This window comes from Doryrhamphus excisus, chromosome 11 (genome assembly GCF_030265055.1).
Source record: "Doryrhamphus excisus isolate RoL2022-K1 chromosome 11, RoL_Dexc_1.0, whole genome shotgun sequence".
Taxonomy (NCBI): Eukaryota; Metazoa; Chordata; class Actinopteri; order Syngnathiformes; family Syngnathidae; genus Doryrhamphus; species Doryrhamphus excisus.
The window spans coordinates 18,025,136-18,040,000 of NC_080476.1; the positions used below are offsets into that span (position 1 = coordinate 18,025,136).

The 14,865-nt window shown below is 45.8% G+C and overlaps 3 protein-coding genes across 6 annotated transcripts in view; all 3 read left to right on the forward strand.

The window, feature by feature from the left end:
- Positions 1-1,112: 1,112 nt before the first annotated feature.
- Positions 1,113-8,011, forward strand: chmp1a (charged multivesicular body protein 1A). Its single transcript, XM_058087290.1, has 7 exons — positions 1,113-1,261; positions 1,605-1,624; positions 1,691-1,768; positions 5,852-5,998; positions 7,342-7,470; positions 7,546-7,739; positions 7,836-8,011. Exons 1-7 carry the CDS (start codon positions 1,255-1,257, stop codon positions 7,855-7,857), a joined length of 597 nt encoding a protein of 198 aa, XP_057943273.1. The 5' UTR covers positions 1,113-1,254; the 3' UTR covers positions 7,858-8,011.
- Positions 8,012-9,621: 1,610 nt separating this feature from the next.
- LOC131138399 (Fanconi anemia group A protein) overlaps positions 9,622-14,865 on the forward strand; it is a 32,741-nt gene continuing 27,497 nt past the window's right edge. For 3 of the 4 annotated variants that reach the window (XM_058087277.1, XM_058087279.1, XM_058087280.1), the window contains exon 1: positions 12,230-14,481. In XM_058087277.1, the coding sequence (XP_057943260.1) occupies positions 14,421-14,481 (61 nt within the window). In that variant the 5' untranslated portion in view covers positions 12,230-14,420. Of the gene's footprint in view, positions 9,732-12,229; positions 14,482-14,865 lie in introns of those variants that run through there. The other variant, XM_058087281.1, reaches the window with a different exon arrangement.
- On the forward strand, positions 9,765-12,047 carry slc10a3 (solute carrier family 10 member 3). Its single transcript, XM_058087289.1, has one exon. It carries the CDS (start codon positions 10,293-10,295, stop codon positions 11,658-11,660), a length of 1,368 nt encoding a protein of 455 aa, XP_057943272.1. The 5' UTR covers positions 9,765-10,292; the 3' UTR covers positions 11,661-12,047.

Below are 14,865 nucleotides of genomic sequence, written 5' to 3' on the forward strand. Positions count from 1 at the left end.
GTCAACAAAATAATTTACATATTATTACCTTGCGTTTATCTCTTTCCAAAGCAGTTTAGCAAAGCATGCTGGGAAGCAGGAAGTGGACAAGATACCCGGAAACAAAATTTTATGTCAACTAAATAATTGACATATAAATAATAAATCTAACTAAATAATAATAAATCACAAATTTAAATCATTTCCATTGTGCGTACTCGATATAGCATTAGCATAAGTGGCTAATGCTAATACAGTATTAATACCTTGCGTTTATCTCTTTCCAAAGCAGTTTAGCAAAGCATGCTGGGAAGCAGGAAGTAGACTACAATGCTTGTTAATTCAAAACATACATGGAAATAAAATACATGTAATGTAAAATATTAATATTTGCAGTACTGAATACTTGACACAACATTTACTATCAGGAACTTTTATTTTTACTTTTATATACTTTGTTTGAGTGTTGTAGTTGAGTGTAGTAGTAGTACTGAGTGTACTCATCACAGCAAAGTCAACTTTTTGTAGAATATTTAAAAATCATAATGCAAAGTGCAAAATATTTGAATATTTTTTACATTATTTTTATTATTGTTGTTATGATTTTTACAATTTTACAATATTTTTTTACAAAAATATTATTTTTAGAAAAAACAAAATATTTTATTATTATTTTTACAATTTTATTTTTACAAAAAATATTTTTAGAAAAAACTAAATATTTTGTTATTATTTTTACAATTTTATTTTTACAAAAAATATTATTATTAGAAAAAACAAAATATTGTATTATTATTTTTACAATTTTATTTTTACAAAAATATTATTTTTAGAAAAAACAAAATATTTTATTATTATTTTTACAATTTTATTTTTACAAAAAATATTATTATTAGAAAAAACAAAATATTTTATTATTTTTACAATTTTATTTTTACAATTAGAATTTTTATAATTATTATTTTTACAATTTACAATTATAATTTTTACAATTTATTTTATTTTTTTTATTTACAGCGAATTTTAGTGAATAAAATAATGAATCCGAGATTGAATACTAACACAATATGGACAATACTTCCAGTCGTCACCAGGCGGCAGTGTCCGCGAGTGTCACAACAGCGAGTCCCCGAAGAAGTAACCCTATGACGTCACTCCTAAACCAGGAAATGCCAAACAAATTCTTCTCGCAACGAAAAATAATCACGGCTAAATTACTAGATTGAAATCTTGTTTTTGTTTTTTTTTACCGGCTACGAGCTAACACGTCTTGACATGGATGGTAAAGTAGCTGCTTTTAACCTCGTCGGCGTGATTATTTTGTCATATATTATGTATTTTAGCTTGTTAGCTTGGGTGTGGGAAGCTAGGTTGTTGTTGTTGTTGTTGACTACATTTCCGCAATATAGTCACATTTGTGTCCTAGAAAGAGACTCAAAATAGAAATTAATGAAAATAACTAGGTTATTTTTTTTACAGGACACATATTTCAAACATTATTCCCGTGTAAGCTATTCCTTTTTATGCTAGCAGTTGCTGTCAATGTGTTTACATTTGTATTACATTAGTATTTGATTGACACTCCGTACTGTTCTATACTAACGCTGTACTCTGCCTCTTCACAGAAACACTTTTCCAACTGAAGGTATGGATGTAGACTTCCGGTTGGTCACGTGTACACCAGCTTCATTTCTTCCTCTTTGCTTCCCAGTTCACCTCCAAGCAACTGGAGCGACTGGCCAAAAAGGCGGAGAAGGAATGTGAAAAGGAGCAGGCCAAGGTCAAAAAGGTGAGTCGGTTGTCTCATTAGCTACGTTTACATGGACCCAAATATTCCAATTCCATTCGGGTTATTTGCTCAAAGCTCAAAGCTTAATTATAAAATATTAGCAAGATTGAACTTTATCTTTTCCTGTTCCCGGGTGTGTTCTTTAAGCCAATGCTGAGATATGACGTAACACGCAGCTCCAGAAGGAAGGAAGGATCATAGGAAGGGTCGAAGGAAGGAAGGACGGAAGGAAGGAAAGAAGGAAGGGGACCAGTTGAACTGTTCTTTCAAAGAATGCTGAAATATGACGTAACACGCAGCTCGGGAAGGAAGGAAGGAAGGAAGGAATGATCGAAAGAAGGAATGATCGAAAGAAGGAATGATCATAGGAAGGAATGATCGAAGGAAGGTTGGAAGGAAGGAAGGAATGATCGAAGGAAGGAATGATCGAAGGAAGGAATGATCATAGAAAGGAATGATCGAAGGAAGGAATGATCGAAGGAAGGTTGGAAGGAAGGAAGGAAGGAAGGAAGCTCAGTCAGGAAGGTTGGAAGGAAGGAAGCTCAGTCAGGAAGGAAGGAAGGAAGGTTAGTCAGGAAGGAAGCTTAGTCAGGAAGGTTGGAAGGAAGGAAGGAAGGAACCTCAGTTAGGAAGGAAGGAAGGGAGGTTGGAAGGAAGGTCAGAAGGAAGGAAGGAAGTAAGCTCAGTCAGGAAGGAAGGAAGGAAGGAAGGAAGCTTAGTCAGGAAGGAAGCTTAGTCAGGAAGGTTGGAAAGAAGGAAGGAAGGAAGGTTGAAAGGAAGGAAGGAAGGAAGCTCAGTCAGGAAGGAAGGAAGGAAGGAAGCTTAGTCAGGAAGGAAGCTTAGTCAGGAAGGTTGGAAAGAAGGAAGGAAGGTTGAAAGGAAGGAAGGAAGGAAGCTCAGTCAGGAAGGAAGGTTGGAAGGAAGGTTAGAAGGAAGGAAGGAAGGAAGGAAGCTCAGTCAGGAAGGAAGCTTAGTCAGGAAGGAAGCTTAGTCAGGAAGGAAGCTTAGTCAGGAAGGTTGGAAGGAAGGAAGGAAGGAAGCTCAGTCGGGAAGGAAGGAAGGTTGGAAGGAAGGTTAGAAGGAAGGAAGGAAGCTTAGTCAGGAAGGGAGCTCAGTCAGGAAGGTTGGAAGGAAGGAAGGAAGGAAGCTCAGTCAGGAAGGAAGGAAGGAAGGGAGGAAGCTCAGTCAGGAAGGAAGCTCAGTCAGGAAGGAAGCTCAGGAAGGAAGGTTCGAAGGAAGGAAGGAAGTCAGGAAGGAAGGAAGCTCAGTCAGGAAGGAATCTCAGTCAGGAAGGAAGGAAGCTCAGGAAGGAAGGTTGGAAGGAAGGAAGGAAGGAAGGAAGGAAGGAAGGAAGGAAGGAAGGAAGGAAGCTCAGTCAGGAAGGAAGGTTGGAAGGAAGGAAGGAAGCTCAGTCAGGAAGGAAGGAAGGAAGGAAGGAAGGGAGGAAGCTCAGTCAGGAAGGAAGGTTGGAAGGAAGGAAGGAAGCTCAGTCAGGAAGGAAGGAAGGAAGGAAGGAAGGGAGGAAGCTCAGTCAGGAAGGAAGGAAGCTCAGTCAGGAAGGAAGCTCAGTCAGGAAGGAAGCTCAGGAAGGAAGGAAGCTCAGTCAGGAAGGAAGGTTCGAAGGAAGGAAGGAAGTCAGGAAGGAAGGAAGCTCAGGAAGGAAGTCAGGAAGGAAGGTTGGAAGGAAGGAAGGAAGGAAGGAAGCTCAGGAAGGAAGGAAGCTCAGTCAGGAAGGAAGGTTGGAAGGAAGGAAGGAAGCTCAGTCAGGAAGGAAGGAAGGGAGGAAGCTCAGTCAGGAAGGAAGCTCAGTCAGGAAGGAAGCTCAGGAAGGAAGGAAGCTCAGTCAGGAAGGAAGGTTCGAAGGAAGGAAGGTTCGAAGGAAGGAAGGAAGTCAGGAAGGAAGGAAGGAAGCTCAGGAAGGAAGTCAGGAAGGAAGGTTGGAAGGAAGGAAGGAAGGAAGGAAGGAAGGTTGGAAGGAAGGAAGGAAGCTCAGTCAGGAAGGAAGGAAGGAAGGAAGGAAGGGAGGAAACTCAGTCAGGAAGGAAGGAAGCTCAGTCAGGAAGGAAGGTTGGAAGGAAGGAAGGAAGCTCAGTCAGGAAGGAAGGAAGGAAGGAAGGAAGGGAGGAAGCTCAGTCAGGAAGGAAGGAAGCTCAGTCAGGAAGGAAGGAAGGAAGGAAGGGAGGAAGCTCAGTCAGGAAGGAAGGTTGGAAGGAAGGAAGGAAGCTCAGTCAGGAAGGAAGGAAGGAAGGAAGGGAGGAAGCTCAGTCAGGAAGGAAGGAAGCTCAGTCAGGAAGGAAGGTTGGAAGGAAGGAAGGAAGCTCAGTCAGGAAGGAAGGAAGGAAGGGAGGAAACTCAGTCAGGAAGGAAGGAAGCTCAGTCAGGAAGGAAGGAAGGAAGGAAGGGAGGAAGCTCAGTCAGGAAGGAAGGTTGGAAGGAAGGAAGGAAGCTCAGTCAGGAAGGAAGGAAGGAAGGAAGGAAGGGAGGAAACTCAGTCAGGAAGGAAGGAAGCTCAGTCAGGAAGGAAGGAAGGAAGGAAGGGAGGAAGCTCAGTCAGGAAGGAAGGTTGGAAGGAAGGAAGGAAGCTCAGTCAGGAAGGAAGGAAGGAAGGGAGGAAGCTCAGTCAGGAAGGAAGGAAGCTCAGTCAGGAAGGAAGCTCAGTCAGGAAGGAAGCTCAGGAAGGAAGGAAGCTCAGTCAGGAAGGAAGGTTCGAAGGAAGGAAGGAAGTCAGGAAGGAAGGAAGCTCAGTCAAGAAGGAAGGAAGCTCAGGAAGGAAGTCAGGAAGGAAGGTTGGAAGGAAGGAAGGAAGGAAGGAAGGAAGGAAGCTCAGTCAGGAAGGAAGGTTGGAAGGAAGGAAGGAAGCTCAGTCAGGAAGGAAGGAAGGAAGGAAGGGAGGAAACTCAGTCAGGAAGGAAGGAAGCTCAGTCAGGAAGGAAGGAAGGAAGGAAGTCAGGAAGGAAGGAAGGAAGGAAGGAAGGGAGGAAACTCAGTCAGGAAGGAAGGAAGCTCAGTCAGGAAGGAAGGTTGGAAGGAAGGAAGGAAGCTCAGTCAGGAAGGAAGGAAGGAAGGAAGGGAGGAAGCTCAGTCAGGAAGGAAGGAAGCTCAGTCAGGAAGGAAGGAAGGAAGGAAGGGAGGAAGCTCAGTCAGGAAGGAAGGTTGGAAGGAAGGAAGGAAGCTCAGTCAGGAAGGAAGGAAGGAAGGAAGGGAGGAAGCTCAGTCAGGAAGGAAGGAAGCTCAGTCAGGAAGGAAGGTTGGAAGGAAGGAAGGAAGCTCAGTCAGGAAGGAAGGAAGGAAGGGAGGAAACTCAGTCAGGAAGGAAGGAAGCTCAGTCAGGAAGGAAGGAAGGAAGGAAGGAAGGAAGGGAGGAAGCTCAGTCAGGAAGGAAGGTTGGAAGGAAGGAAGGAAGCTCAGTCAGGAAGGAAGGAAGGAAGGAAGGGAGGAAACTCAGTCAGGAAGGAAGGAAGCTCAGTCAGGAAGGAAGGAAGGAAGGAAGGGAGGAAGCTCAGTCAGGAAGGAAGGTTGGAAGGAAGGAAGGAAGGAAGCTCAGTCAGGAAGGAAGGAAGGAAGGAAGGGAGGAAGCTCAGTCAGGAAGGAAGGAAGCTCAGTCAGGAAGGAAGCTCAGTCAGGAAGGAAGCTCAGTCAGGAAGGAAGGTTCGAAGGAAGGAAGGAAGTCAGGAAGGAAGGAAGCTCAGTCAGGAAGGAAGGAAGCTCAGGAAGGAAGTCAGGAAGGAAGGTTGGAAGGAAGGAAGGAAGGAAGGAAGGAAGGAAGGAAGGAAGCTCAGTCAGGAAGGAAGGTTGGAAGGAAGGAAGGAAGCTCAGTCAGGAAGGAAGGAAGGAAGGAAGGGAGGAAACTCAGTCAGGAAGGAAGGAAGCTCAGTCAGGAAGGAAGGAAGGAAGGAAGTCAGGAAGGAAGGAAGCTCAGTCATTTCCTCCAATAGTAATGGGTCATTGTCAGTAAATCGTAAACACCAACATCACGTGATCCAGAACATCCGTCCATCATGGGGACCTCCTTAGCCCTCCCTTAGACCAGAGCAGGACTTGCCACAGGTTCAATACCCAAACTGTCTTTGTCTTTTTTTCCAGGCCTTGCAGCAGAAGAATGTGGAATGTGCCAGGGTGTATGCCGAGAATTCCATTCGCAAAAAAAATGAAGGTCTGAATTGGCTGCGTATGGCGTCTCGAGTCGACGCCGTCGCCTCCAAAGTCCAGACGGCCGTCACGATGAAATCAGTAAGTTATTTTTAGAATACACAATAGATACCAGCAACATAAACAATGGTGGCGTCATAGCCATTATGTTGAAATAAAAGGACCAGGTGAGCAAATCAAGCGCTCCTCGTCCACCATGTGACGCCCCCAACACTAAAAACATCCACCCTCGACACACCAACCCCCACCAGCCACCCAAACACCATAGATCCTTGCTGATGGACAGGAGGTGTTTGTTGTATCTACCAGGTGAACTACCACAGTTTCCCTCCAGGGGTCGCCACAGCTACACAATCTCCATTCAACCCTGTCTAGTCAAATAAAAAGTAAAAATAAAATACAAAAAAATAATTTTAAAAAAATAAATAATTATTAAAAAAGTAAAATAAAATAATAAAATAAAGGTACAGATTTAATTGTATTCAAAACTAAAATATTTAATAAGAAATAAAATAGTAAAATAGATATTAAAATATTAAAAACAAGAATTTAAAAAAAAGAACTAAAAGACACAGCACCATACGACTCACTACGAGTTAAAAGCCAAATAATAAAATTGGGTTTTAAGTCAAGACTTAACGCTTTCCATGTTGGGGGGGCTTTTTTTTTACTTGGGAGGGGGAGAGAGTTCCATAGCTTGGGGCCAAACACAGAAAAGACTCAGTCTCCCTTGGTCTTAAGTCTTGTCTTAGGGACCACAAGTTAGAACTGGGCCTCGGACCTCAGTGACCGCGTTGGAGAGTAAATTTAAATGAGGTCCGAGGTCCTAAATCCTAAAGCATGCAGGGAGGCCAGAATTGGGGTGATGTGCTCCCCCTTTTTTGGTTCCGGTTAAAAGCCGTGTCACAGAGTTCTGGACTAACTTAGTAGTCCACTTAGTCCAGACATCCCACTCACTCACTACATCCATAAACCTAGTCTTTGGTCTTCCTCTACGCCTCCTAATTGAGTCTTCATTCCTTTCAGTTTGCTCCATGTCTTCTTAGCTAACCTTTTTTGTTGTGTTTTGTTTATTTGGTATAACAAAATGGTTCCTTTATTTATCCAGACTTGGGACCGGGACACCAAGGCACCGGGGTCCAACCCCATGAGACTACATTTCCAGAAAAACACTAACGTGATTTTAACGTGATTTTAACGTGATTTTAACGTGATTTTAACGTGATTTTAACGTGATTTTAACGTGATTTTAACGTGATTTCGTGTTCATTTCCCGCCTCAATGAATGCTAGTCTGATTTTCCATCGGAATATTCCATGGAGTAAAAGAAGCTAAGTTTGATTCCGTATGATCCCAACTTGGAGACATCTAGACTATGTTCCAGTTTTTTGTCTTCTCGTTACGTGATTGCCGTTTGATTCCAGGTGACTAAAAACATGAGCCAGGTGACAAAGGCGCTGGACAAAGCTCTCAACTCCATGGACCTCCAAAAGGTCTCAGTTGTCATGGATAAGTTTGAAAGCCAAGTCCAGAACCTGGACGTCCACACCTCGGTAAGTTCTTCTCAACGCATAGATGTTAAAGATGTTAAAGACGTGGTTCATCTGACTGATCGACGGCGCCACCAGGTGATGGAGGACTCCATGAGCTCGGCGATGACACTGAGCACGCCGCAGGAGCAGGTGGACGACTTGATCCACCAAATCGCCGAGGAGAACGGTCTGGAGGTGATGGACCAGCTCAGCAAGTTGCCTGCAGGAGCCACGTCTGTGGGCGGCGAGAGTTCACGGAGCCAGGAGAAGGAGGAGCAACTTTCCAGACGGTGAGGAATCACATCCGACATCTAATCCGACATCCTAACACGCAGATGTGTTGCTATGGTAACCATCACGTCATGTACTGTCATCTGGTGTACTAGGTTGGCAGCCCTACGCAACTGAGAGGCTACGTGCACACAACAGGAGCGTGCACGTATACACACACACACACACACACACACACCCCCACCCAAGTCCACCCAAGTCCACCTAAGTCCACCCAAGTCCACCTAAGTCCCTCAGGTCTATCTTCCAGTCTTCATTTCTTTGTTTTCATGCCAGCTTTCTTCCTTGCTTTGGGCCCAAGATGGTGGCAGTGTTGGCTTACCCATTGCCCCCTCCCTCCCATGCTTGCCCCCCCTCCATAAATCCAGACGTGTTTTTCACACTGACAACAATCTGGCACCTCTACTGGTGTCTGGGCGGGGCACCTCCATTAGGGTCTAGGCGGAGCACCTCCATTAGGGTCTAGGCGGGGCACCTCCACTAGGGTGTCTGGGCGGGGAACCTCTACTCGGGTCCGGGCGGGGAACCTCTACCAGAGTCTGGATGGGGCACCTCCACCAGCGTCGGGGCGGGGCACCTCCACTAGGGTCTGGGTGGGACACCTCCACTAGGGTCTGGGTGGGACACCTCCACTAGGGTCTGGGGGGGGCAACCCCACTAGGGTCTGGGGGGGGCAACTCCACCAGGGTCTGGGGGGGCACCTCCACCGGCCCACCGGCGTCTGGATGGGGCACCCCCACTGGCGTCTGGATGTGGCACCTCCACTAGGGTCTAGGCGGGACACCTCCACTAGGGTGTCTGGGTGGGGCACCTCCACTCAGGTGTCTGGGCGGGGCACCTCCACTAGGGTCTGGGCGGGGCACCTCCACTGGCGTCTGTGTGGGGCACCCCCACAGGCGACTGGATGGGGCACCCCCACAGGCGACTGGATGGGGCACCCCCACAGGCGACTGGATGGGACATCCCCACAGGCGACCGGACGGGACACCCCCACTCGGGTCCGGACGGGACACCCCCACTCGGGTCCGGGCGGGGCACCTCCACTAGGGTCCGGGCGGGGCACCCCCCACTCGTGTCCGGGCGGGGCACCTCCACTAGGGTCTGGGTGGGGCACCTCCACCAGTGTCTGGGCGAGGCGTCCTCACTGGCGTCCGGGCGGGGCCCTCCACTGGCATCTGGGCGGGGCACCCCCACTGGCTCACCGGCGTCTGGGCGGGGCATCTCCACCGGCGTCTGGGTTGGGCACGTCCAATCCTTCATGCCTTCAGCCACACTTCCTGCTGGGAATGCCTTATCAGGGGGGACGGGGGGGACGGGGCGGTGTGTTAGCGTGGTGGTGTACAAATGCCTTTTCTATCATAATACACTTTTCTCTTCATCTCTATTCATTCTTCTTTCACACGCCAGGCCTTGGCTGTTTGTGGTACTTGGTGTACTTTGCCTTTGTACTTCAACATGTGGATATTACTGCAGTACTTGGATGATGTTTGAAATAAATAAAAGCTTTTTTTTCTCCATCCGGCACTGCAACGCAGTGTCTGCTGTGTTTATTATTATTCATTTGTTTACCAATTCATCATTCATCTTTTTATATCTCGACATAAGTATTAGTGAGGAAAAAAAGCGGTTATTAAAACATTTATTTTGTAGCTCAATCCACCCACTTCCTGTTTCGCCTCGGGTTACATTTCCGCCTTTACTGGAAATACAGCGTAATCTAACGGACGAGTCATCTTCCTCAACCAATAGCAGAAGGGAAGCTGGTGTCAGGGGGCGGGATTACCATCACACACTGTCCAAAATAACAGCGTAATCCAATGGACGAATCATCTTCCTCAACCAATAGCAGAAGGGAAGCTGGTGTCGGGGGGCGGGCTTACCATCACACGGTACAAAATATCACTATATCACTATAGTATCCAAACTATCGACATTTGTATCATTTCATCCATACAGATAACTTAGGGAGGTGCCGCCTTAATTCGATACAGGTACCGTACTACAGATTTATTTTTTATCCCTCGAATAATTATGCCGTTTATACAGCCATTTTGTTTCATTTTTGATTTATTACAATGAGAATTACAAGTATGTGTATATTTATGAAAAGAAACATAAACACAAATGTAGTCACGACTGTGTTGATACTGAGATATAATTGTTATCGATATTATCGACGCTGGGATGATTCCTCCACCCTTTTTTTCCGCTGGTATTTTATCAGTGTGCCAACTGTGGTGGTCGCTGTGCTAGCTGTTACTAGCTAAGCTAGCTATTACTAGCTATTACTAGCTAAACTAGCTATTACTAGCTAAGCTAGCTGTTACTAGCGGTTACTAGCGGTTACTAGCTGTGCTTTGGCTGCTTCCGCTTCGCTTCGAAGTGCGAACAAAGGCGAACGCTGGTCGACCAACGTGTGTTCCGGGGACAGGGCGGGTGATGTTTCGGTTCCGGTATGAAAGCAAAATGGATTCCGGACGAGTAATGGAGCAAACAGGCTCCTCTTTGATACCGGAGATGACAACGACGTTTGTGGAGTAACGGCGGGAACCATGAGGACGTTACTGCGCGTGTGCTGTCTCCTCCTGGTCGCCGGAGAACCGGACCGGGCGTCGGCTGCCGGAAACCAGACCGTCGACGGGAGTAAGCTGACAACCAGCCGGTTCCGGTACATCACAATCGGGGACGGTTCATCGCAGGAGTTTGAATTTCCTGAAAACACCAAAGGCGTCATTGTGGTGTCCAGTTTGTACCGGAAGAACCGTCAGACCGTGAGGGTGGTCTCCTCGGACCCGGAGGTCCTCTCCATTTTAAATGTAACAGACAGCGGCCACTCAGGGCCCGCCAAGAGCTACGTCATCAGCATCCGTTCCGGGTTCCCTGGTCAGGCTCAGCTTCAGATTCAGCTCCTGGATTTGGACCGGGATTCTGTCGTGGAGGAGAGAACGGATTACTCCATTATTGTTGCCCCCGGAAGCGATGACACTGTGGCGCGGGTCATACGCTCGGGCGGCTTGTCCCATTTCTCGGAGAACCCGGTTCTGTTTGCCTTGTTGCCCCTCATCTTTGTAAACAAGTGTGCCTTTGGGTGCAAGGTGGAGGTGGAGGTGCTGAGATCTTTGCTGAAGAACCCGGTTCCTCTGCTACTGGGGGTGCTGGCTCAGTTCCTCGTCATGCCCCTGTACGCTTACTGCGTGTCCCGGTTGGCCGCACTGCCTAAAGCGCTCTCCTTGGGACTGGTTATTACATGCTCGGCCCCGGGTGGGGGCGGCGGGTACCTGTATAGTCTCCTACTCGGAGGGGACGTGACTCTGGCTATTTCTATGACTTTGGTGTCTACGGTTGTGGCGGCGGCGGCGATGCCGCTTTCGTCGGCGTTGTACGGGCGCCTGCTCGGGGTGCACGCCGCGCTGCATGTCCCCTTTGTTAAGATCCTGGTCACCCTTCTTTTCATCGCTATCCCGATTTCGCTGGGTATGATAGTGAAGCTGCGCCTGCCCTCGCTTACGCGGGTCCTGCTGGGACTCATCAGACCCTTCAGTTTTGTGCTCATCGTGGGCGGCATCTTCATGGCTTACCAAATGGGCGCATCCATCCTTGCTCATGTCAGGCCCCAAATTGTGGCAGCGGGGGTCACGGTGCCTCTACTGGGCCTGGCGGTCGGAGCGGTTCTGGCTAAGTTTGCGGGTCTAACCCCCGCGCAGAGGAAGACCGTGAGCATCGAGGTGGGCGTCCAGAACAGCCTCCTGGCGCTCGCCGTCATGCAGCTCTCCTTCCGCCGCGCCGAGGCCGACTTTGCGTCGCAGGCTCCTTTCATCGTGGCCCTCAGCAGCACCTCCGAGATGCTCCTCGTGGTCCTGGCGTACCACGCCCGACGCCGCCTGTGCGGATCCGCCGCCGGTCCCGGGACCGACACCTGATTGTAGCTTTTATTTTGAAAAACATTCCTGTGGAAAAAAAGCTGCTTTTTAACGGCTCCTTTTTTGTACCTTTTCACGAAAACCAAAGGCCTTCGACCCTCTCAGATCTTCTTCTGCTCATTTCACTCTGCACTGGAACCCCATTATGTTGACATCCTGTTTACGGCGACAACCGCTGACGTCGACAACTTGTCCAAGTCGCCGACTGCTTAAGTTATGTTGAAAACCTGCTCGAGTTGACAACATGCTGATGTCGACAACTCATCCAAGTTGTCACCCGTTGATGTTGACGACCCGCTTATGTCAACAACCACTAAAGTCAACAACTGGTTTGTTTGACAACAGCTGATGTCAACATCAAAGTATTACAACTTAAATGAGTTGTCGACATCAGCTGTTGTCAACTCAAGCCGTTTTTCCGCATCAACATAAACAGGCAGCTGACAAACGAGTTGTTGACTTTAGTGGTTGTTGACATAAACGGGTCGTCAACATCAACGGATTACAACTTAAATGAGTTGTCGACAACACGCTGATGTCGACAACTCATTGAAGTTGACGACCCGTTTATGTCAACAACCACTAAAGTCAACAACTCGTTTGTCAGCTGCCTGTTTATGTTGATGCGGAAAAACGGCTCGAGTTGACAACTGCTGATGTCGACAACTCATTTAAGTTGTCACCCATTGATGTTGACAACCCGTTTATGTCAACAACTCATTTGTCAGCTGCCTGTTTATGTTGATGCGGAAAAACGGCTTGATTTGACAACTGCTGATGTCGACAACTCATTTAAATTGTCACCCGTTGATGTTGACGACCCGTTTATGTCAACAACCACTAAAGTCAACAACTTGTTTTTTTCAGCTGCCTGTTTATTTTGATGCGGAAAAACGGCTTGATTTGACAACTGCTGATGTCGACAACCTCATTTGTCATCCGTTGATGTTGACGACCCGTTTATGTCAACAACCACTAAAGTCAACAACTTGTTTTTTTCAGCTGCCTGTTTATGTTGATGCAGAAAAACGGCTTGAGTTGACAACTGCTGATGTCGACAACTCATCTAAGTTGTCATCCGTTGATGTTGACGACCCGTTTAAGTCAACAACTCATTTGTCAGCTGCCTGTTTATGTTGATGCGGAAAAACGGCTCGAGTTGACAACTGCTGATGTCGACAACTCATTTAAATTGTCATCCGTTGCTGTTGACGACCCGTTTATGTCAACAACCACTAAAGTCAACAACTTGTTTTTTTCAGCTGCCTGTTTATGTTGATGCAGAAAAACGGCTTGAGTTGACAACTGCTGAAGTTCACGATCTGTTTATGGTGACAACCACTTAAGTCAACATCTTAAATGGGAAGTGCACTTTTTTGGAATGGAATATTTGCCCATTATTCCCAATCCTTTTGTGAAACATTAACACATAATTATTTCCCTTTTCTGTGCTTTAACAGGACAAAAGGAGTTAATATGAGCTAGCTAACAATGCTATCATTGGGATACATCTATTTCCACTATGAATCCCTCTAAAATAAACCTCTACCTGGGTGTATTGCTACACATACTTATGCTAGTTCCGTCAAAAACACTTCCGATGTCCACTGTCTGTGGGATGGCCGCGTCTTCCAGCACAAGACTGGATCAAACACCTGGGGTCAAAAATGCTAACGTCAAACCAGCATCTTGTTAAGTCTTGTTAGCCAAATAGAGAGCTAGCTAGCCACTCTTCTGTCTATAGATGGCGCTGAGACTAGCGGTTAGCCAGATAAATATAATATTCCATGTTAGCTTCTAGCCTTAGCGTCCAAAATGTGTCTCCCAATGACAGCATTGTTAGCTAGCTCGTATTAACTCCTTTTATGCTGTTGTAATGTACAGAAAAGGGAACTAAATATGAACATAACATAAAGGGGTTCCAGTAAAAAAAAAAAAGAAGATGGAATGTATTTTTGTAGTCCAAGATGACTTTGTATGTTTACCATGTTGTCATGTTTTCTAACTTTGCTACTGATTGTCTTTCCACGTACTTGAATATTGCACAGCAGGAATCATTAAAACAAACCTTGGCAAAGCAGGGAATTGTGTGGGTGTGCAGTTGTTGTGATGGAATGTTGTTTGTCATCCATGTTCGCCTATCCTATAACATTCCAGCCAGCACGCCTTCTTTTGGCTAATGTGTTCCACCTTGACTCAATTAGCGTGTTTTTCTGTTGACGCCATTTAATAATTTATATTATATTGAAGTAATGACGTACAGAGCCGATCCCATTTCCGGGTACGAATCGCGCCTTCTCTGATTGGCTCTCATCAACCAACGAGAAATAAGAGGGCCAAAAGAAAAACAATGGAGTACAAGCGAAGTCGAAGCAGACATTATTCAGTAACTTTCGTAAACGAAAGAAACTTGATTCATTGGACAGTGTTCAACGGGTCAGCGTTTGATGTAGCTTAAACGTTTATGTGAAATAAACGTTCAAACGGAAGAAAATTCACGGCCCTACATGAAATGTCACCGGGTTTATATGTAACTCCGGGTTACTTTACTTTGGCCCACAAATAAGTCTTCTCTGATTGGCTCTGGCATCAACCAATGAGAAAAAAGAGCGCCAGAAGGGAAAAAAATGGAGGACAAGCAAAGTCGAAGCAGACGTATGTCAATAACTTGCTAACTTGTCAACTAAATAGAAAAAAAATGGATTCATTCGACAGGGTTGAGCGGGTTATAGTTTGACGTGGCTTAAAGGTTTATGTGAAATGTCGCTGAGTGCTTCGTGTGAATCGGTCCGTCAGAAAAGAAGTCTGTCAAGCCTCCTCGGTGAGTAGGATATTATTTTGCTCATTTTGCATTAGAACCAAGGACACTAGAAGGTAAAAAAAAAAAAAAAAAAAATAAAATATATATATATATATATATATATATATATATATATATATATATATATATATATATATATATATATATATATATATATATATATATATATATATATATATATATATATATATATATATATATATATATAATGAATGAAACCTGTCTGATAATTTTCTGGTTGGTTAAACAACTGAGGGCCTCGTTAATCAATTCCAGCTGTATTGGTGTTCATGGAATTAACAACAGGTGCACTTCAGTGGCAACAATTAGAAAACCCCCAAAACAGGAAATGAAGTTTTGGAAGAAATGGACTGGCCTGCCACA